Source organism: Panthera onca, chromosome C1 (genome assembly GCF_046562875.1).
Source record: "Panthera onca isolate mPanOnc1 chromosome C1, mPanOnc1 haplotype 2, whole genome shotgun sequence".
NCBI classification, from domain to species: domain Eukaryota; kingdom Metazoa; phylum Chordata; class Mammalia; order Carnivora; family Felidae; genus Panthera; species Panthera onca.
In genome coordinates, this window is record NC_138346.1 from 216,535,880 (window position 1) to 216,559,333 (window position 23,454).

The following is a 23,454-nucleotide window of genomic DNA, read 5'->3' on the forward strand; positions in this document are numbered from 1 at the left end:
CAGCTGAGGGAGCCGCTCTTATGCCCACCTGTATGTGGGGACTGCAGTGTAGACTCTAACAACTACCTCAGAGCCACGAAAGAACGAAAGCTCAGGAGCGAGCTCACTTCCTCCTGGACTTCCCTGTCCTGACAAGAGCCAGGCAGGTCCCACTTGTGAGGAATAACTGTGAACAGTTCTGTGTGCATTCTTCGGGGAAACGGAACCTAAAATGGCATGATGCTGACAAGTAGGTCTAATTCCATGTACGCAACAAAATGAGGGATTCAAGTACAATATCGGTGTCGGGGCATCACACCATGGAAGGACTGAGCGTGCGATTGGGCTGCTCCACGCGTGGATGAGTAAGGAACCTGGGGAGAAACAGGAAGTCTTGGGGTTCCCCAACCTAGCTTCCCACAGACTCCTACAGTAAAGACTACCGCATTTAGCCACCTGTCCAATGTTTTGGAAAGAGAAAGAAGTCAGGGAGTATTTTGCAACTCAAGCTACCAGACAACGCTGATACCTTCAAAATGTCACCATGAGGCACGCAGATTTGTCATTCTCATTAGATGTCCCCCAGGAGCTCTGCCTGCCCTCTGTCCCGAGGTGACAGGACAGCCACACCTGCTAAGTTTCCCGGGCTCTGTGTCCCCTGAGAATGGGCACAGCTCCAGGGTGTTCCCATCCGCTGTCCTCGGTACAGACGCAACTCACCAGATGGGCTTTGCCGCACGAATGGGTTCAGGGCAGCAGCCTAGATCCTACATGGGCTGACCACACTTCCATCAGACTTCTGAGATGTCCCAGTCACTCGTCGTTTCCTCTGAAACTTCAACAAATCTTTCAGGACATTTCAAGCAAAAGGGACACTCTCCTGGTCTCCACCAGCATCTCAGTTGCTGAAATGCATCAACCTCAGCAGAGCTTTGTAAGAGCATGAAAAACTAGAAATCGGAGGATGAAGACACAGAGACTGAAGGACTCTGGACACTAGACAGTAACCGAGGAGTAGGAGCTGGTCAGCCATGAGTACAGGATATTAGGAGCCAAAGGGAGGGAAAAACCACAGCCACTTGCTCAGAATTTATGTTTCCATAAGTGAAACATTAGGATTCTCGTATGGAGAAGAAATTATTGATACGTGTGCTCCCTTAAGGAGGGCTTCTCGAGAGGCCCATTCCAGATTTAATAATAGTCCGCATTCTTCCCCCGAAATGGCAAACGCAGTCCTTGATTTCCTTATCACTGCCGCAGATACATGAATCATTAAGCTGCAAACCAGCAGAGGTTCAGTTTATCACACGCCACCTAGAATATTTAATAAAATAAATTCTAAATAATCAATTCGTGAAGAGTCAACATCTCTTACACTTTTGTAATAAATGTCTACCTCTCGCATCCATCATAAAACTGTACATAAATTGTGGCAGCAAAGATGAAAGAGAAAGTGCCCAGGTTTCTCGTGCTGTCATGTAAATACTTAAACACAGACGAATAACATCTGTACCCTCCCTACGGCCTCTATTCTAGGGGGACGTTGTCACATCAAACACGGCCAGGCTACTTTCAAAGCACTTCAGGCCTGAAGATGCATGGGGTTCAGCCTTTCCCTCCTGCCATGAAAGCCTGATCCTTTGACCCACCCGGTCACACCAAGGTCATATTCCTTTGGCTCTGCTGTCCCTGAACAGATCCCTGGAGCTCAGAGTGCATCCTGGGGACCTGCTCTGCCCTCTCCACAGCACTATGGAGCAATGTCCTCGGCTTGTGGGAGAAACGGGACCCAACTGCCCTTGCAAGGACGTCTCCTAGCTTCTTCAGACTGAGAACAAATAAACCCACGCCACATGGACACGTTACCACTACAAAGAAAGAGAAAGAAGACATCCTAACTCCACCGGAACAGCGTTGTGATGAAGAACACTGTCTGATGTGACAGTGTGTCATGAACAGAAGTGCTAATTCCTGGGGCACCTGGGTGGCTCAGTCAGTTGAGTGTCCAACTCTAGATTTTGGCTCAGGTCATGATCCCGAGGGTCAGGGGAGCAAACCCTGCATAGAGCCCAGTGCTGAGCATGGAGCCTGCTTAAGAATCTCTCTCTCTCCCTCTGCCCTTCTCCCCTGCTCATGCTACCTTTCTCTCTCTCTAAAATAAAAAAAAAGAAAATTTTAAGTGTTGATTCCTTACAGAATTATAAGCCGAGCCTGAACACTGTCAGGCTGCAAACGTAAGTCTAAAAACATGGCAGTGCTCACGTGTGAGAGGCAAGTCCCTAATCATCCCCCATCAATCTCTCACTGGTTCCCATTGCACCCTGATGCTTCTAGAACCTGCTGCCATAATTGAGAACAGGAATCAACCAGTCCAAATCCGGCCCTCAGTCTATTTTTGTAAATAAAGTTTTACTGGAACACAGTCACATCCGTTCTTTAACTATTGTCTACGGTTGCTTTCATACTGCAGCAGTGTGACAAGACCATCTGGCCAGCAAAATTGAAACTATTTACTGTCTGACCCTTCGTGGAAGTCCATCACCTTATCCATTCACTCAAAAAATGTTTATTGGGCACCAAATATGCACCAGGTACCATGCCAAGTGCTGGGCTCGGCAGGGGACGAAAGTGCCCTGCTGGGTGGAGACAAACAAAGCAGGAACAGAGCTCGTCCACCCGGGGAAGAGGGCGAGGGAGCCACTCAGTCAGCACCCGGGGGCGAGCTCCACTGTCGGAGAGAAACCCGCTCTTCTCTCTCCTTCATGGCCAAGGGCAGAATAAAGAGTGGTAGGCTCAAACCGTCTGATCAGAGATTTCACCTACAAGTTTTCAAAAGGTGCTGGGAGTCAAGTAATAAATTACCAGACCAACTTGTGAAATTTTCCTTTGGATATTTTTCTTAACATAAGATTAAAAAACACAACACCCACGAGCCTACAGCTGAGTGACCAAGGGAAGAAAAGAGAATGGCGAGGGTCAATCCCTTCCAGTGCCTACGATACTTTTAGTATCTTCCTAAAAGGCGGGTCTTGATTCAGGAGATCGGGTTGGGTTCTGAGAGTGTGCCGTCCTCGTGAGCTCCCAGGTGAGGTTGACCGGGCTGACCAGTGGGCCACACTGCAGGTAGCAAGTGGCAACATGGCTGTGTACGTGCCCGTGTGGCCCCCGGGTTTTGCATGAGTGAGATACGAATGTACAGGCACGTCCTGAAGAGCAGAAAGCATTACAAGGTGTTGGAATTCAGAAGCGCTAAGAGGAAATGGAAGGTCACTCCACCTGTCCTGGAGGAAAACTAGAGCCAGAAAGGTGCTTTCAGGAAATCACCAGCTTTCCATCTATGGTGAGGGTTTGCATCCAGGAAGGGCAGGCAGAGGGCAGCTTAGCAGTCAGAACCCCAACGCGTGTGCAGAAGAAACAAGGAGACCGGAGCCAGCCCACCGCCAAAGCGGTCTCTGCCCTAGTGCTGTGGGAAGAGCTGTTCCCTTCTTGCCTTTATGCACCGACGCCTTCCTCTGCCATTCCTACTGGGTGTGCAGAAGCCCTCCGTCACGCCTCTGTCTTCCCCGTGATTTTTGCGGGTCTGTGGGAAACAGACACAGAAACTTGGGCCTCATTAGTTTGCAAATCATACGCCTCCTCTGTGTCAGTGACTAACCCGTGTCAACTACAGGGGTCAGGCGTGACTGTCCTAGGATGGGCTGGAGATTCGTGCCCTCTGAGCATGGAGAGCACCACACAGAGAGAGGCCACAGCTGCAGATGACAGGAGTAAATTTCCCCAGCAATGTCAGGGCATTGAAAGATGTGGAGAAGATCAATAATTTACTATTCGGTCAAGTGAAGGCCAGAGATATTCTTTACCCAACCCAAGCAGCTGTATCTGGTCATTTACCGAGGTGGGTGGAATATATATCACGTTCTTAAAAGGCATCCCCAGCTTCTGGATGAGGCCGTAAATTATGCTTACAAAAATCAAGGTTATGTGTCTTGAGTAACATCTAACTTTGTGCCTGCTGTATGTTGGGGCCCAAATAGAAAGGCCCTGGGGTGAATTTTGACAGTGGTGTTCAAGAGTTTCCATTGTAATTGAATATGCTAAAATTCCCATTCATGTCCTTGTGGGCTAATCTGCAATCATGTTAAGGGACTGTTATGATAATAATTAAGTACAAGTTCAGCATACCAAGTTGATGCCTTGCTGCTCTACCTTCGACAGGGAGTTTCTAGCTCAATAAGGCTCAAATCAAGTTTAAAAAAGGAAATTGCAAAATATTTTACAGACTGTAATCTACCAGAGACGTGAGGAAGGCAGAAACTACAAACGCATTTCCTTCAACATCTTCCTGGCACCTCTTCACCACTGCCAGGGTCCTGCTTCCTTGGGGGAGCAGCCTCGAAGGGCAAGGCCTGGGCTGCCAGCAGTCCAAGTGGCCCCCCAGAGTCTTTTTTCAGAGAGAATAAGAGGGTCCCCGGGCCCGGCGGCCCTTGGGTTTGCTGTCACACTGCCAGGAGTGCCGTCTCTTCTCAGCGGTGGCCAGCGTCCTTCCTGGTTTTTATGGTTCCTGCATCGATTATGTGTCTGGAGATAAACCAACTCACTTCCTCAAGTCCTCAACGAGACCAATACCCAAGCAGCCAAATCTCTGTCTGCAAAGTCTCCAAGGAAACTGCTCCGATGGTCAGAGGGTGGCCAGATAAAATACGGGATACTCAGCCCAATATGCGTTTCAGACAAGCAGCAAATAAGACCTCAGCATAAGTATGTCCCAGATAATTACACGGGCCATACTTGTACCGAAAAGTTATGTATTGCTTATCTGACATTCAAATTTCACAGGACATTATGTGCACGTGTGTGTGTGTGTGTGTGTGTGTGTGTGTGTGTGTGTACCTACATGGGAGTGCACTAAATCTGGCAACCCTGCATAGGGAGAGTGAACACACGGACCCCTCGTGCCAAAGTCAATGTGTCCTGGAAGCTTGAGAGCTGTAGCTTCGGGATGGATAGAAACTGGCAATTCAGGGGCGCCTGGGTGGCGCAGTCGGTTAAGCGTCCGACTTCAGCCAGGTCACGATCTCGCGGTCTGTGAGTTCGAGCCCCGCGTCGGGCTCTGGGCTGATGGCTCGGAGCCTGGAGCCTGTTTCCGATTCTGTGTCTCCCTCTCTCTCTGCCCCTCCCCCGTTCATGCTCTGTCTCTCTCTGTCCCAAAAATAAATAAAAAACGTTGAAAAAAAAAAATTAAAAAAAAAAAAAAAAAAGAAACTGGCAATTCATAGTGGGATGGATAAACACAACTTGTTGTCTCTCAGTTAAGGTTGACATGGGGATAGAAAAAGCTCCTACAGGACCTGGGTGAAATGAGAGCCAAGGAGTGACAACAGGCCCTGTAGGCATTCAGAGTGTTGGAGGACGAACTCGCACCCACTGAAGTGGATGGCAAAAGGTCCCCACGTCTTCTTCCTGAAGTCCCCGGGGACCCGAGGGCGCCAGGTTCCTGGGCTTGGGGAACAGTCAGGGAGGGGCTCTTGGTCTTTTGACTCTCTGGGGTTATAAAGAAGGGAGGCCCAGGGATTGGAAGGGGACCACCACTTGTACCGAAAGACCTTCCTCATCCCCCCATCTCAATTGAGACACGTGCGTGGGTGCCCCGTGCTGCATCTTGAAGCCCGTGCTCCTAGACCTCCCTGGTCTAAGCACACATCTCCGGAGTATCGGGTGTTCTGAGAGCCGATGTGGTATGGCGATGAGGAAACTGGGGATTTGCAATCAGACAGACCCAGGGTAGTGTGTTGACTCTGTTACAGACCAGCTGGGCATCCTTAGATATATTTCTTAATCTTCTAAAAATTAAGTACATCTTCTGCAAGAATGAGGAAAATGGCATGGCCTGCTAAATGGGAATGTTGCCAAGTCATTGGACAAGATGGCACCCATAAAGCGATGGGGACAGGAACAGGTATTCGGTAGGTGTTCGACGAGTGATGCCATAGTTGTCATTGCTGTTGTTAACTGCCTTTGGTCAGGGAAGGCAGAGCCTTAAGAAAAAGAAACAAAACCGCCACCGTGGCCAGGCCTCCATGAGCTCAGCAGAAGGTGAACAGAGGCTATTGCCATTTCAAAGCATAGCTAGTTTAATGTTATTTATTAGTTAAAATTTAATTATACGAGTTGGGTAGGGACATGTCACCAGGGATGCTAAGTAATTAGAAATTAAAGAAAGACTATGGATTTGAGTTCCTGAATTGATTCTACCAAAACACATCCAGGTAACAGGAAATTGAGTTTTAACGTGCAAGCATGCCAGCAGAACGCTGCACAAAAACTCAGATGATTAAAAGTCAGAAGAGAGCTCCGGGAGATCCTCCAAGGTGCTGCCGGACAGGCTGGCTCGTTCCACTGGAGGCATCATGAGACCAGGACACCTCAACCACCAGTGCCGGACACAAGAGAGGGGGTGGCGGGTTTGGAAATCGAAGAGCCGAGGGCGAGTCCCCATGGGGATAAACACACCCGACTCACAGGACTGAACCACGGGGTTGGGTGGGGCTCAGATGAGGGGACACCCATGAAAGGAACTGCTCGTGCAGCATATCCACCACTCATGGCATGACCCTCTGGGTGGCCGGTGCAGACCCTGTCCTCGGAGGGGAAACAAGCCCATTCCAACCCTCCAAAGCCTCTGTGGTTACCGGTTACCACAACTCACTGAAATGACCTGATACGTGTTTCTGTAAGTTTCTCAAGTACGATGCTGTGTCCTACCTGCCTCTCCCTATTCTGCCCTTAATAGGCCATCCAGTTCCTGGATACCAGATACAGACCTTCTCGCATCTAGAAGATACTGGATTCTTAATACATGTTTATCGAACCGGACAGGGCTAGTGGAAAGTCAGAGAGAACGCTTCCTGAAGGAAGGTACAGAAATTAAAGGGAGGGAATGACTACTGCTGACTGGGGGAGGCCAGGGAAGACGCTCCTGGAAGTTTCCGAAGTTACAAGGCTACCACGACCTCAACGTCGATGTGGGAGAACGTGGGTTCTGAGCCAGGAACGCCGCACCGTACAGACTGGCGGGCGCATGGCGAGTCTGGGGGGGAGCGGAATGAGGCAGCACGTCCACGCACCAGAGCCACACGATCATCCACGAAAAGCAAGAAGCATTGATTCTATTCAAAAACACAAGGCGGCAACACACCGACTCGCCTGGCCCCCTGAGAGCTTCAGCTGCTCGGCCGTTTCATGAGCCAGCTGACCTCCTCCTTGTCTCTGCGCTGCTGCTTTCCAAACTTGATCTGGGCTCCATACATGTTTGCGGCTGGCTATTTTAAATATACTCCATCGGCTGCAAGCGAGATATCTATTTATCTTAAGGCTGCCAGCAGGGCTGGAACGATCTGGCATCGCCATGAGGCAGCCCGTTATCTCATGCCCTGTTAATTCCTAATGCGGTAACTACAATATCATTCCTACTTCTGAAAGAGGTGCTTTTTTTTTTTTCTTTTTAATATGTGGCCTAAGTGTCCAAATAAAGAACATCACTTCTAATGAGGCTGAGTCCAAAAACATAACCTTGTTACCGCCTCTGCTGTGCTCACAACAGGCTTCCGGCTTCCAGGCAGTTCGTTGGGAAGTCAAAGCAACTCTTCCTTCTTGGACATGGTACAAACGTGTCAGCAAAACTAAACTTTCTGTTCGCTGCCGAAAATTCCAATCAGAGGGGATGACTGACATTTCTGCCAGGCAGATGGTCCAGGCCGGGGGTTCCTGTCCACCACAGCACAGGCTCAGTGGGGAAGGATGCCTTTGTCCATGCTACCCACAGTTGAGCCAACGGCCTCTGTGCAGTGCCACCCACTGGTTCCAAAGGCAGGACGTCTGTGGCGAGGCGTGCCTCGTGATCAGAGCAGAGAAGGCCTGGTCTCCGGGAGGCGAACATCTGGTCTGCACAGGGCTGGGAGAGATTCTGACATGTCGCAATTCTGGCCACCTGTTGCTTTAAATCACATTAGCTATTTTTCAACAGACCCTGTCACTGCCCCTTGCTATGTCCCACCCCAACCTGTTACTATCTAGCTCCCACCAGTGCCTCGTGCCCCATGTTTATGTCTCCTTTTTACGACCAAGTCTGCCTCAGGTGCCCTTCCCGTAGTTTCCACACAAGGAACCCCACCACACTCCTGGTGACCTGGTGTTAGAGTAGCACACTTGATTTTGTGTCCTGCCGTGAGATAGGGAATGTTCATGTTCACGTCACTGCGTCTTCAGTACCTGTCACAACGGGGGAGAAAGCACCGGACAGCTGGCTGACAGATGGACTGTCTGTGCTGACTTGATCTGAAAAAAACACAAATCCCCCCAGGAATGCCCAGGAGCAACTGATGTCCGGGCAAGCACTTTTGCCACAGAACCAGGGGAACCTTGGCTCAAGTCCCACCTCCACACTGATTTGTGGCAGGATACGAGGAGGGAGCAACTCTGTCTGAGGCTCAATTTTTTCATCTATGATATGGGGATAATAATACGTACTTTAGACAGATGTTTCGATGGGGGTTGAATGAGATAGTGTAGCTGGTGTGTACGGAGGAGATTCATAAGCCAGCGGCCATTGCTACACTAAGTGTGTGTGGCTCCTGTCTGTTGTGGAACCCTAGCAGCTAAGGAGTCGGGGGGTAGACAGGCAAGCGCTGGCCTGGGTTCTGTACCCGGCACTCTCAGGAGAGAGGTGTGAACACCAGGCAGAAGACAGCACCATAAGCTTCTGGGACCAGAGGACAGCTCTGGGATCTTGAAAAGTACGTGTACTCTTCCAGTTTGGCCCAAAGACCCCACCCACCTCACCTAACCCGGGGTGTGGCAATACTGGAGGCAGGGGACAGGTCAGATCTCCCCCTCTCCTCTCAGGGAGTCTCCTACCCCCACAGCTCCCACCCTCATCAAGGCTCCAGATAAGCAGGCACGAATGTCCCTGGGGTGCAGAGCCAACCTCAGGCCTGCTAAGATTTCATCTCCTGAAACGCTGACATCACATCACAACCACCTTCTTTTTCCTCCCTGCCAACCTTTGTCGTCCCTGGAAACCTTATCGAGCTGGCTTCTCCGTGGCTTACAGACAAGACAACTAATCGTGGACTTAACAGCTCGTCAGCTTCAAAAGCGGCTGCCCCCATCCTGTGCCTGGCTGAGAAAATCAATGAGCTTTTGAGTTGCCGTGTGTTCCTAGGGCCCCAGCCTCCGAGAACAAAAGAAGCCGGACTGCTGAGCGGTTCCGTGGACAGGGCTGGCAGTTTTCCTGGCCTGAGGGAAGGCTTACAGCAAGTGATATGTTAAACGGTAGATCCAAATATCTTTATCATGCCCTTGAACTGAGGAAACCAGCTGAGGTGGTAGAAAATCACAGCTCCAAGATCCATGAGATGCAAAGCTTCATGTGTGTCGCATGGCAATTCCCTGGCTGGAAAGGACCACCTGCCCACTGTTCCCACATGACCTCTGGGCTTCCTGGCCATTGGTCCAGACCAGAGCAAATGCAGGAAATGTGCAGTGAGGTGAGGGCAGCCCTTGCCAAAGAGGTCTTTCTCTGGGGCTGTTTGAAAACCATGCCCTGTGGTAGACAATCCATCACGAAGGACACCTGCTCGCATGAGAATGTGCTCATCCCCACAAACAATTAAGACAGACTCCATTCAGACTGAACAGGGCACTGTCTTTCATCCATCTGTGTACAGGGGGGGCACAGAAGAGATGGGAATTCTCAGTGCTGCTGGGCATGTAATTGGCACAGCCACTTGGGAGCAATTTCACAGTGTCCAGTAAAATGAAAGACACTAAGGCCTCACACCCACCAATTCCGGCAGGCCTGGGCTGCACACGTGTATAAGCAGACCTGTATGAACATGTCTCCTGAAAGCACTGTGATGCTGAAAAGCTGGACAGAGTCTAAAAAGGCACTGACTAGGGCGTGGCTCGAATGCTCCTGCAGTGGAAAACTATAGAGCAGTTAAAAGGGATGAGGGGTAAGTGTCAACAGAGACAGAGCTCAGACCACCACGCTAAGTGAAAAGGGGGAGTCCAGATAGACTATGTAAGTAACGCACACAGTCCTACCCAACTTCAAGAGCTTGGCTGATCGTCCACCTCACTAGGAAGCCTCTCTGGTCATCCCAGTCCATTTGGGATCCTCTGGACACTTGTCCTAAAGGCTCAGGCTTCTGTTCTTCTCAGCCGCCAGTGACTTTCAGGTATGTCCGCCTCTTTAATTTGACCATGAGTCTCTGAGGCAGAAAACATGGCTTCTGTTTTCCCTGTGGACACTACAGGGCCCTGCACAGAGTAGGGCCGCAGTCAGTGCTCAGTGACTGACTCGATGGGACAACCTGCGAGCTGAGTGGAAGAGGCCACCACACCACGTGCCTGCCTGGGGTGGCCTCACTCTCCAAGAGCCGGAGAGCACACACCTCGTGTTGCTGACCAAGGGTCTCTAAGCCCGTCTCCCATCCCCACTCCCCACCGCCACTGATGCTCGGCAGGTTTCGGAGACCCCTCGTTGTCTGGCCCGTTCCCTGCCCTTGCGTTCCGAGGGTCTCGATCTCCCCCATACAGGTGTCTGCACCCGAGACTGCAAGCGTGAGCCACAAAGAACTCCAAACACAAATATGGTCTACAAATAACCACCAATCATTCTGACTCCATCCAGCGACAATTCTAATTTAGAACATGGGAAGAAAATGAGCACTGTGGATTTTTGTTTTGTTTTGTTTTGTTTTGCCCCAGGCTTTTGAGCTGCTGCTGAGGAAGAATTCCACCCCACTGCTACTTACAACCCAAAGTTCCTGATTTACGTGTTATTGAAGACGAACTGTGCCAGAGAGCTGCAGGCCCAGGGGCCGTCTGCTGCAGCGCTGGTGTGAGTTCCCACAGACCCTGGTAGTCCCGGGAAGAGTCCTGTGCCAGTCGCAACCACGCTTCTCACTTTCTGCCCACCCAGCCCAGCCCCCGTGCCCTCGGGCCCCTCGAGGGCTGATCTGCTGGCCCCATCACCAATCGGTCCTAGACCGGGGTCCATAGGAGTGCATTCAGGGCGATCCGCATTTTAATGTCTCGTGAGTTGATTAAGCCACACTGTGCAAACACTGAACACAGGAGAACATAGGAAAAGTGGGATTTCTCATATTGGGGCTTTTCTTTGCTCATCATCATAAAGCATTGTTATTGGGTGTTTAAAAAAAACAACCACAAAAACATAAAACAGAAGTTATCTCTCTCTGTGGGGTAATATAATAAAAGCCACTGGATGCTATTTTTAACAGCCATAAAAGCGCATGATTAATACAGGAAAAGTCATAATGATAAAGTGTGTCACGAAGAATGTCGGCCTGGAGTGTGAGCCGTTGAACTCAAGAGGGCTTATCGTCCAGGTGATCAATCCTGGCATGCTAGGGGACCCAACACACCAGCGGACTCCAGGATCTCTCTCTTTGACCCGCGCGAATTGCCGGGTGGATCACAAGCTACCTTCTCGGCTCCTGACCCAAGACAGCACCATCCTCGCGGGAAGATCTTTTACGAGGATCAAGCAATGCAACGAAGTGTGTGCTCGCTAACTAGCAGCCACGAATGTACCACGATTCGTACCCTCTCCCTCTACCGCTGTGACACACGGCTTAGGCCTTCCAACAATGAAAGGACCCCAGGAGAAAGTGTCCATGGCCACCCGAGAGTCGGAGCCTGTGGTCTCAGAACAATAGCAAAACCACCACACTGCACCTTGCCTTCCCCCAGGATCCAAACCGAAGGGTGCACAGATCCCAAGATGTGCCCAGCAGCGCCCACCTCCACCCCAGCCACAAGAACCCCAACTGTTCATCTTTAACACCTCCGAGCTCTCTGAGGTTGAAATGCCCAGAAGGAAATGGAAGAGGCTGCCAGCAGAGGGAGTAAAGCCAGGCTCTGGTCGGAGATCACCAGATCCCAAGGGACCCACTCAGCAAAGGCAGGTCCAGGCCACCTGGATGGGGAGACACTTTACGTGGCTCCTTCTTCCCTCACACCTGCACACTCTCAATGCACCCGCAGCCTTCTCCGTGATAGATACAACACAGGGTTCTGCAGGAACCTTGCAAATCCCAGTCTATGCACCAAGGACTCCCAAGAAACAGGACTGCTTTAGTTAAATCTGGCTTTACGGAAAACTTGAACGGAGGCTATTGGGTAAGAAGGAAGAAAAAAAAAAAAAACAGCAAACGGGGGCTTGGCAAACAGAAATGCTTTCGACAGAGGTGACTGGCAGCAAATTACTCCAAAGCGATCCCATGTCATTGCAGCCCAGAAACAACATTTGTGGAACAAGAGAACCTTTCTGCCCTTTACCTCCACTCCCTGGACCTTGAGTTTCATGTGGTCCTCTCTGGTCGTTTTCCCGTCTTTCCTCTTTTTCCAGCAATACCCATCCTTCCTGTATTTCACCTTCTTCCTGTTGTAGAGGATCATTGAGCCATTCTGTGGTCTGGAAACAACAAATGGTTAAGTTACCAAGAGAACCAAGCAGAAGAAAAATTTATGAAGAAAGATATCGTGGACCAGGAAAAGTCTCTACAGAAAAGCAATATTCCACATTTGCCGGAACATAATTTTTCACCTTTTATTGCAGCTCCCTGGATTAACCATGTTTTATGGCCAGCCAAAATTTGCTTGTGGATTTGGTACCTAATGAATTAAATGTGTCAATGATAGGCTTAAAAAACATCCCCTTAGTAATATCCACCATCTAATCAAGATATACGATGTGGGGGCCTGAGCTCCGTGCTGAAAAGTAGAAAAACAGCAAGAGAAAGCAAAAAGAGCCGGGGGGGTTGTGGCAGACTGCAATATCTTATCTCTTGTAGAAAGATTTTCTACACATCTTTCAATCCATCACCCAGCCTTAGGAAATAAATAAGTTTAACGCAGACGCTAGGTGACTATGTTAAGAACAGACCAATGGAAGAACTAGTCGCCCAGGCCAAACGCTCTTGATTCATTGCGCGCGTTTAGATCACTGCAAGATTCAGAGGAACATCTATAGCGCTTCTTCTCAAGCCAGCTAAGTACCTGATTCTTTCACATTTGGGCTTCGGCTGTCAGAAGGCTCAGCCCTGTCAGGTAAATTTGTCTATTTGGTCCACGACCACTGTACCTTAGGAAAATCGTTGGCTTCCCGCTCGCTAAACGCTGAGAGGGGATGGCCACTCTTGTGCCATTCCAAAAGAACAAACAGAAAAGAAGCGTGAATTGTCCTAAAAGAAGTCACACACCAACCGAAGAGAGCAGAGGATGTTCACGCGCACCTCTGCAGCTACAGAGGGCACGCACTTTGGTTTGGAAACGCCAAGGAGAGAAACAACTAAATTCCTCTGGCAGCATGTGCTGTGGCAAGCCGCTTCCAGAGTGAAGCAGCAGCAGGTGTGGGAGATTCAACCTTCAAGGAAGACTGAGGTTCCCCCCGAAAGCAAAGAGTACGTCACTCGCTCCCCATGGCCATGCTACCCCTGGCTGAGACCTTAGCACAGGGAGGTCACAAATGAGTCTATGTGTCCAGCAGACCAGCACAGGCACATCTCACTCCTAGCCTTGGCGTGAGAGCTCCTTACACGTACAAGGCAAAGGAGGTGGTTTCTTCCAATGCAAGTGGGCGTCTGTGTCTTTGCGACAGTGGTTCCTCGTGGCCTAGGGCAGGAGCCTGTATCCCAGTCTTTCCTTCCTCCTCCCCCAACAAGGAGCCATTTCACAGTCAGGCACAGAACACTGGCTAGTGACGTCTTACTACATTGTCTGGGGCAGGGGGTGGGAGTCACGCCAGGGTGACAGAGGCTAACTGTAGTTCCCACCCAGATGGGCTGTGTCATTCAGCAGCGAGCTGACTGAACAGCAATTCCATTGGAAATTATAGACTTTCAACAGCGACTCCCAACACTTCATTGTTTGCCGATCATGGTGCAATTGGTTTATGTCAGTGCTGGTTTCCTCCCTGAGTGTGGCCGACTAAAACAATTGGGAAATAGCTTCACAGGCTTGTCACAATGCTGTCACCTGACCGTTTGTCTCGCACTTACGAGTCCGCACTGAAAACCTTACAGTATTCATCCATTTCTAGGTAGCAGGGAGGCTGGAACATGGGGCCACCTGGGCCTGCCTCTCTCCACTCCAGCCCTGCTCATCGTACCCAAACCATTGGAAGGGCCCCAAAGTCCAACTACTATGCTCAGGGCCAGTGCCTCGGGAATAAGTGAAGGAACACATCTGATCAAATAGATGGTTCTGCATTTGTCCCACCCCCTCCACGCAGGAATGAAGACATCCACGGGAGCGTGCAAGGAACCCCATCTGCTGAGGAAGACACAACATTAATCCAGTCCAGCTTCTCGTGAGCCAAGACGGCTACACGCAGAGCTGCTCCACAGCCCCACTCTTTCTAAACATGATCGGCAAACCTCAGCAGAGCGTTCAGGCCAACTGTCCTCAGATCGTGACTGGTACGACCCAAAGAGAGTGAACGTCCCAGAATACTGTCACGTCCACAGTCAGAACCACAACTGTTCCCACCTTAGGAAACCCATCTTCCCCTGGTGACCTGCCCTTTGCATTCTGAGAACGTGAGAATGGCCCTGTCATCCGACACTTTGAGCTGGACATAATCCCGCAGGGAGCCCAAGTGGCCAACTTAAATGGCCTTAATAAATGGAGTCGTCATTTTAACTTGCAATAATGAGCAACCTAATGGTGTTTAATCCAGCACTCTGATTGTATTAGAACTTGCTTCTGCTCTGTGTGATGGGGGTAGGTCCCTCCCTCCATAGTTCTCGGGTCCTAAGAATGGCAAAGAGAAAAACAGACCGCAGAGGGGCCCCACAACGTGAAGAAAATGAGGCTGAGCTGCCAACCCAGAATATAATCAAGAACAAGTCGGAGCTGGTGGGAAGGGGTCCAGGGAAGGAGGGATGGGTGGACTAGGCCCCACAAGAGGGGTCCAGCCAGGGGAGGGCTTTACTACATCTCACAGCAGCATAAAGGCAGCACCCCCCTGAGAAGAGCAGGGAAATGGAAATGGAGCTGAGGACACACAGCAGTGGCAACAGAGAGTCAGGTAAGAGGGACGGAAGTCCTTCCACTTAACGATCCCACCAAGTCCCAATCAGTGTCTGGTGTGGGAGGAGCAGGCCACGTGTGTGTCTGCACCTGTGTCTACACCTGTGTCTCTGTCTGTAGGTCTACACCTGTACCTGCGTCTATGTCTGTCTGCATCTCTATCTACATCTGCAACCACACGTGTGTATCGATGCTGACATCGGCACCTACGTCGACATCCGTAGCTACACCTGTATCTGTGCCTTTATCCAGGCTGTTTGCATTCTCACCACAACATGATGAGGTAAGATCATCACTCCCAACAGATGAGAAAACCAAGGCCTTGTAGCCACAGAGTGTCTGAGCAGGATTCACTCGGACTCAGGGTGACTCCAGTATCTCCCCCAAGTCTACTGGTTTAGCATAGATTGTGGGTGGGGCCAGTCCTGGTTTGCTCCCCTGACTGGGTGATTTAACACCCTGAAAGCACACCTCACCCAGGGGGTGGGGATTTGATGGGTGAAGTCCTGGCCCCCTCACTCCACAACTGGGATATCTCTGAGGCAATTCCAGGCCTCCTTACCCCACACTCAGGATGACTCTGGGTTTTCTATATGATCTTCTAGAGCCTAAGTGCCAGTTGCCCAGATGGAGACCCGCTGGACAAGAGCCCTCTATTTGTTGTGGGATTTTTTTAATTTTTAAAAAATGTATTTATTTATTTTGAGAGAGAGAGTGACCAAGCAGGAGAGGGGCAGAGAGGGGGCAGAGAGAATCCCAAGCAGGCTCATGCTGTCAGCATACAGCCTGACGTGGGGCTTGAACTCATGAACAGTGAGATCCTGACCTGATCTGAAACCAAGAGTCCAAAGCTTAACCAACTGAGCCACCCAGACGCACCCATGAGCCCTTTATTTGTATTCCTCCCCTTCCTCTCTCACCTTCATGCCCCCTCTGGCGCTTCCTAAGACTGCCTCTCAAATAAGCTGTACTGGAGTCTATCTATCTCAGGGTCCCCTGGGGGAACCTGACTGAAGCTGACCATCTAAGAGATCCTCAGGGAAACAATCTGAGACCTCCAAGGCAGCAGCCAGAGAAATATCAAGAAAAAACCGTGAGCATTAGGGATGCTTCTAGAGGGAGGCTTCTAGCCAAATAACCTTTTTATCTGAGATACGAATGGCTGGCAAAACCAGTAACACTCATGCAATATGGTGAAAAGATCATGGGATCAATGGAAAAGCTACTGAAAATTACAAAAGTAAACCAGCAAGTATAAAGTTAAGATACATAATCAATAGTTTGTGTGTGTGTGTGCAGTCTGTGTGTGTGTGTGATATACACACACTCACACACTGCACACACACACACAAATGAGACAGAAGGAATGATGGGTGACTTCTTCATATATATACTGTATGTCTTACATCATACAGTAAATGCTATCAAGAAAAAAGAAAACTAAATACTTAGGCATAAATTTAATAAGACATTCCCAAAACACAAGGAGAAAAACTATAAAAATCTAAAGGATAAAATAGGTTTCAGTAAATGCAAAAACATAACATGTTCTTGATTAGGAAAAGCAAAAATCATAAAAATGTCAGTCTTCCAAAAATTAATCTATAAACAAAATGTAATGACAACAAGAATCCCATTAGGGTTTTTTTTTTCTGGATCTAGAGAATCTTATTACAAAATTTATGAGGAAGGAAAAAACACCAGTGATAGCCAGAAAAACTTTAATGAAGAGAACCAAAGTGTAGAGGCTAGCCCTATAGGTTATTAACACATTCTATAAAACCTCTATATTTAAAGAAGTATGGAATTGACATGTGAATACATAGAAAGACCAAGGGAACAGAAGAGAAAATCCAGAAATATTCCCACTTCCACATGCAAATTAATATACTTTATAATTTTTTTAATGTTTATTTATTATTGAGAGACAGAGAGACACAGAGCATGAGCAGGGGAGGGGCAGAGAGAGAGGGAGACACAGAATCCGAAGCAGGCTCCAGGCTCCAAGCTGTCAGCACAGAGCCCAACGTGGGGCTCGAACACAAAACCGCGAGATCATGACCTGAGTCGAAGTCGGACACTTAACCAACTGAGCCACCCAGGCACCCCGCAAATTAATATGCTCTAAAGGAGACATCACAAATCAGTGGAGGAAGGGGACTGACTTTTTAATAAGTGATACTGGCATATGGAAAAAGATAAAGTTGGATCTATTCCCCACACTGTAGAGCAGAATGAATTCCAAATGGACCTGAGATTTAAATGTTGTAAATAAAATCAGACACTACTATAGGAGAAAACATAGGTGAATTTCTCTATAACCTGAAAGTGGAGAAAACTCCCTAAGCATGATTAAAGACGCAGCAACAACAGGTGAAAGACAGGTACAACGGGGAACATAAACGTAAAACTGGCAGCATGTTCTCCAACGTGGCAGCACCATTTTGCTTTCTGACTAGAAATGAACGAGAGTTCCAACATCACATCCTTTCCAGCATTTGGCATTGTCTCATCTCTTGGATTATGGCCATCCTACTGGGTGTGTGGCAGCGTTTTAATTTGCATCTCCCTAATGATTAATGATATTGAGCATCTTTTCATGTCCTCATTAGCCATTCATATAAGTTCTTTGGTGAAATGTCTATTTGAATCTTTTGCCCATTTTTAATTGAGTTGTGTTCTTCTTTTTGAGTTGTAAGAGCTATTTTGATAAAATCTGGATAGAAGTCTTTTATCAGATAATGGATTTGCAAATGTTTTCTCTTGGCCCATGGCTTTCCTTTTCTTTATGGGTTTCTTTTAAAGAGCAAAAGGTTTTAATTTTGGTAAAGTCCCAATTTATCAATTTTTTTCTTTTATGAATCATGCTTTCAGTATCATATCTAGGATTATTTTTCACCTAACCTGAAGTCACAGAAAACTTTTCTTGTGTTTTCTTCTGAGCTTCACAGTCTTAGCTTTCACATTTAAGTCTACGGTGCATTTTAAGTTAGCTTTTGTGTATGGTGTGAGGTAAGGGCCTAAGTTGATTTTTGGCACATGGATATCCAATTGTCCCAGCACTATTTTTGTTTGTTTGTTTGTTTGTTTGTTTTTGTTGTTGCTTAAAAAAAAGGCTATCCTTTTCCCCATTGAAGTATGCTTGCATGTTTGATTAAAATAAATTGACCATAAACATAAGACTTTATTTCTGGACTTCATATTTTTCTCTGTTTTCTGTCCTTATGCCAATACTATACTGTCTTGATTGCTACAGCTCTGTAGTAAATTCTGAAGTCGGGAACTATATGTCTTCCAACCTTGCCCTTATTTTCCAAAACTGTCTTGGCTATTCGAGGTCCTTTGTATTCCTATAAAAACTTCTAAGGTAAGTTTGACAATTTCTGCAATACCAACAACAAGAACAACAATAAAAATGCCTGCTGGGATTTTGATAGAGGTTGCAGTGAGTCTAAAAATATATTTGGAAAGAACTGCCATCTTAACAATATCAAGTCTTCTAATCACTTCCAATCACAGAACATGGAGTGCTTCTCCATTTATATAAATCTTTAATTTCTCTCAATAAGACTTCATAGTACAGGTTTCACACTTTATAAATTAAATTATCTAAGTCCTTTATCCTTTTTGATGCTACTGTAAATGGAACTGTTTAATGTTTTTGTTTGTTTAAATATGGAACGCTTCACGAATTTGTGTGTCATCCTTGCATAGGGGCCATGCTGATCTTCTCTGTATCATTCCAATTTTAGTATATGTGCTGCCAAAGTGAGCACTGGAATTGTTTACTTTAAATTTCATTTTTAGATTGCTCATTTACACATTTCCACTTACATATAGATACACAGTTGATTTTTGTACGCTGATCCTGTATTCTGTGACCTTGATAAATTCATGTATTAGTTCTAGTAAAATTTTTTTGCAGATTATTTAGGATCTTTTACATTTATAATCAAGTCACCTATGAATAGAGTTTTGCTTCCTCCTTTCCATTCTAGATGCCTTTTCTTTTTCTTCCCTTATTGCACTGGCTAGAACCTCCAGTACAATGTTGAATAGAAATGGCGAGAATAAACAACCCTGTGTTGCTCCTCATCTTAGGAGGAAAACAACCAGTTTCACCATGAAGTATGATGTGAGCTGTGTCAAAGATTTTAAATCATATAAAAAGGACACGGGGGGTGGGGGCAGGGGGTCTGGGTGGCTCAGTCAGTTAAGTGTCAGACTCTTGATCTCAGCTCAGGTCTTGATCTCACAGTTGTGAGTTCAAGCCCCCTGTTGGGCTCCACACTAGGTGTGAAGCCTACTTAAAAAAAAAAAAAAAAAAAAGACTTGGGAATCAACTTGAAGAAGCTCCTACTGACCAAAAATGAGCCAATTCAAGCATCAATAAGAATAGCAACTGCTTTGAATTAAAAAACGTTAAATATGTTTAAATCCATGAGTTCATAATGAACCTAAAGCACACAAACAAAAAACTAATTGATCGTTGTTGGAGGAGGCTCCTGACCTAATACATTATTTTGAAAACTGAAGAAGTATAAGGAGGAAGAATCAGGCATTTATCTTACCTTTCCTGTATAAACTGTTCCTTTGAGTTAGCAAATTGCAAAAGAGAGGACTTTCTCTATAAAAGTATTCCCGGCAATAAATGAAGAAGTGAGAGAATTAAAACATCACCATTTTGCAACCCCTAATAATTAATGAATCATCAATTAATGACTGACATCACAAAAGAGAAACAACCAGATAGAATGTGTCCCTGATAGAAGAATACTTTGCTGTAGGGGAAAAAAATTTTTTTTAAAAAGGAATTTAAAATTATTCAGACCTCCTGATCTACCACTTTATAAGGTCCATGGAGGACAGAAGAACATGGTAAAGGGAACCATGGGGATGCTGTCAGCAAAATCCAGACTGTGGGAAACCACAGGGCAGATAGATGACCTGGATTCTTCAATGAATTCAGTGAAAAAGAGAGTAAGAGAATGCTAGAGTAGGAATATATAGATTAAAAGAGACAAGAGATGTGTCAACCAGTCACAATCTGTAAAAAACAAACAAACAAAAATACAGCGTTTGTGAAACAACTGGAACAGTGATCGGATGTTTAACGATATCTAGAATTATTAATTTTTAAGTGATAATTGTAGTGCAGGAGTATGTTTTTAAAAAGAGACCTTATATTTTAAAGATATATACTAAAACATTTACTGATGAAATTGTATAGTGTCTACAACATGCTTCATGACAATGTGTGTGGTGGGAGGAGGAAACGTGAATGAAACAAGACTGGCCATGTGTTGACTACAGTTGAAAGTGGATGATAAGTATATAGGAGTTTATTACACTAGCCTGTCTATATTTGTAGATGTTTGAAATTTTCCATTATAGGAAGTTAAAGAAAAAAAAGATGATTACGGGATTTGAAGTGAGCTCTAGGTTACATCTTAAAGCTTGGCTCAACTCCTTATGAGCTGTGTGACCTTGAACAAATTACTTGATCCCTCTGTTGTAGCTGACATAATGTATGAGAGGTGCCCGGCCACCCACCACGTAATATGTGTTCTTCATGACTAATAACAAATGTGGCCCTTTTTTGTAGGGGCCTCTGCCAGGGACAATGATGGAGGGATTTAGGGTGTAATGAAATGGCACGTTGTAGGGTGCGCTAGAAAATTCACCCAGGGGAGAGGCTGTCTGTCTATAAGCACTGAGGCACACATACTCGTCCGCCACTTTAAGGCAAAATACATTTTTCAAATTAGGTACATTGAAGACAATCAGTAAATGAAGATCAGAGGGGGGATATGTTCTTGAGAGGTTTCGTGTGTGGATATTAAAGAGGAATTTATGGAGCCACAGGGGGCTGCAGCCAACGCTAGGTTAATCCTACAAAAGGAATGGTCTAGATACTCTTTCCAGTGCTTGAGTCTAACTTTAGAAATCAGTGTCTCCTAAACAGCTCAGGTCCATGGCCCTCCTCCTAGAACCCTCCCTTCCCCTATCACTAACAGATCACTTCCAGGACCTTGACAGCCACCTGAAATTCCATGCAGACAACTGAGAACCAGCCCGCTACCCCAGCATCCATGGGCTTCCTCAGGTCTCTCGTCAGCCCCTTTCTGGCCTGGCCTAGTGGCAGCTGACTTTGTGCTGTCAGCTCTGTTCTGGCTGACTGTCTACTGTCCCACTGAAGTCATACAATGTGTCCCTGTGGCTTCCCTTGGAGAAGAGAATGGATGATGTCCTCATTCCCAGTAAGACTCCATAAGCAGTGTCTGGATGGCTTCTAAAGAGTGAGCATCTCCAGAGAGTCCCTTTTTGCAGCTAGAACCCAAACCTGGGTAGGTTCCCCCTTTCTCCTCCCCTTCTATTCATTGCCCTTGGTCCCAACCCTCACACCAGGAGGCACAGAGAAGGGCCCAGGTGGAGGGAAATGCAATTCCTGCAGTTCCAATGGCCTCCAAACCTGACCCCAAATGTGAAACGGGCTCCTGTGGCAAGGCACAACGTGTAGTGTCCTAGAGCAGGAATGCTGTTCCTGAGGCCAGTGTGGAATCTCCGTTCCAGTGGGCAGTTAAGAAAAGAGAAACACCACTCTTCACTGCCGCTTACACACGCGTGCCCACAACTTTCCTTCTGATCTTTCCAACCCAGAATGACCTGATTGAAATGCACCATTAGAAGTGTGTGGCCTAGGGGCCCCTGGGTGGCTCAGTCAGTTGAGTATCCAACTTCGGCTCGGGTCATGATCCCACGGTTCATGGGTTCGAGCCCCACGTTGGGCTCTGTGCTGACAGCTCAGAGCCTGGAGCCTGTTTCGGATTCTGTGTCTCCCTCTCTCTCTGTCCCTTCCCCACTCACGCTCTGTCTCCCTCTGTCTCAAAAATAAATAAACATTTTAAAAAATTATTTAAAAAAAAAAGTGCATGGCCTAGTTCAAAATGCCCATAATAAGCATGACAACAACTGCTATGACAAGAGCGGCCACCTCTCTGGCATTTTCGAATGTCAGATGCAGGCAAAGCCCTTCCCTCCCACTTCTCATTTTAATCCCACAACAACTGTAGTAGGCGAATACTGTTGTTGTCATCTTACAAATGAGAAGTACACAGAGAAGGGAATTAACTTTCCCAAGGTCACACAGCTGGTAAGGACAGAACCAGTGAACCAGCCCACTGTCCCCCCTTCCTGGCATTTTGCTACAAATCCCTGGCACATGCCCCAGTGTACCCTCTCTCCTTCTCTAGGAGCAACCCAGGGCACTTTCAGAGCCCACGTTTCCTCTCACAGCAGAACATTTCATATAAAGGGAGGATCATTTGAGCCTGATTTAAAATGTTCCTTTAGCCCTTCCTTTTGTTGCAAGGAGAGGAAAGGAATCTGGAAAAGGAATGTCTCCCCTGCTTATCTCCCTTGCACACAGACCCAGCGAGAGTGGTAATTGATGGCTGGAGCACAGCAAGGTTGATAGGATGCCAAACGGAACCCCAAGAAGCCACGGCGACAGCCCAAATCTCACGGACAGGAGCTGCTTTATTAACTTTCAATCTGGTGTTTTCTTCTGACTTGTTTATAGGGTCTGCACGATTTGGGGGACAAGGAGCAGGAAAGCTGGTGGGGAGCACTCCGTGTCCTCCCCTCCTCCGTACCCCCCCCCCCAAGCCTGGCCACTGCAAGCCATTTATGGAATGATAGGGAAGAAAGGGCTGTCAGGCCCGGCCCAGGCTGCTATCTGCCAGATATGAAAACCAATTGCTTTTCATAATAAATTCCAGCTGGAGCCATAGAAATAATAGGGACCGGGAGAAGGTAACACCAATTTGCTTTATTTGATTAGCTCCTTCTTGGGCGGTCCAACCCCAGCTTCTTTTCATTAAAATAAGGGCAAATTGAAAAATCGTAAAAGAGGCTTTCTTATCAAGAAACAAACGATTGGGTAGATTCGTGTGCCCAGAAGCCCCCGTCCGCCACGGGGCGTCAGTGCCAGCACCTGCTGGTGCTGTTCTACAGGAGCAGACCCCCAGGGCCTCCGTTTGAGGGTGCTTCTCCGGAATAAAGGCGGAAACAGCACCAGCACTGCCCAGCAGTGAGTACTGGGTGCCACCCGTCTCCCGCAGGCCCCCCTAAACCCGAGGACGGGCCAGGCCAGGGCAACCTCGGGGGATGGGCACCGGACTGTCATGTCCACAGACCAGGACGTCTCTGTGGGGGTCTGAAAGCAGGGTGAGGGACAGCTCAGGCTGCCAGAACTCGGAGGCAGAAGCCAATTCACTAAATGCACCCTCCTAACCACAGGTTTGTTCGTATCAGCTGAGGCTGGCGGTCACTGAGAAGATACAGCCCATATGA

At 47.6% G+C, this 23,454-nt stretch overlaps 1 protein-coding gene and 1 non-coding gene across 17 annotated transcripts in view; both read right to left on the reverse strand.

Moving 5' to 3' along the window:
• Positions 1-23,454, reverse strand: part of CAMTA1 (calmodulin binding transcription activator 1) — an 852,124-nt gene that overhangs the window by 417,235 nt on the left and 411,435 nt on the right. For all 16 annotated transcript variants that reach the window (XR_013557729.2, XM_078452487.2, XM_078452488.2 and 13 more), the window contains one exon: positions 12,346-12,481. Coding sequence is in view for 15 of the 16 variants with exons in the window: in XM_078452487.2 (XP_078308613.1) it covers positions 12,346-12,481 (136 nt within the window). In the remaining variant the exon portion in view is untranslated. The remainder of the gene's footprint in view (positions 1-12,345; positions 12,482-23,454) is intronic.
• Positions 18,769-18,875, reverse strand: LOC132673961 (U6 spliceosomal RNA). Its single transcript, XR_009608294.1, has one exon. It is a non-coding gene; the product is annotated as a U6 spliceosomal RNA (small nuclear RNA).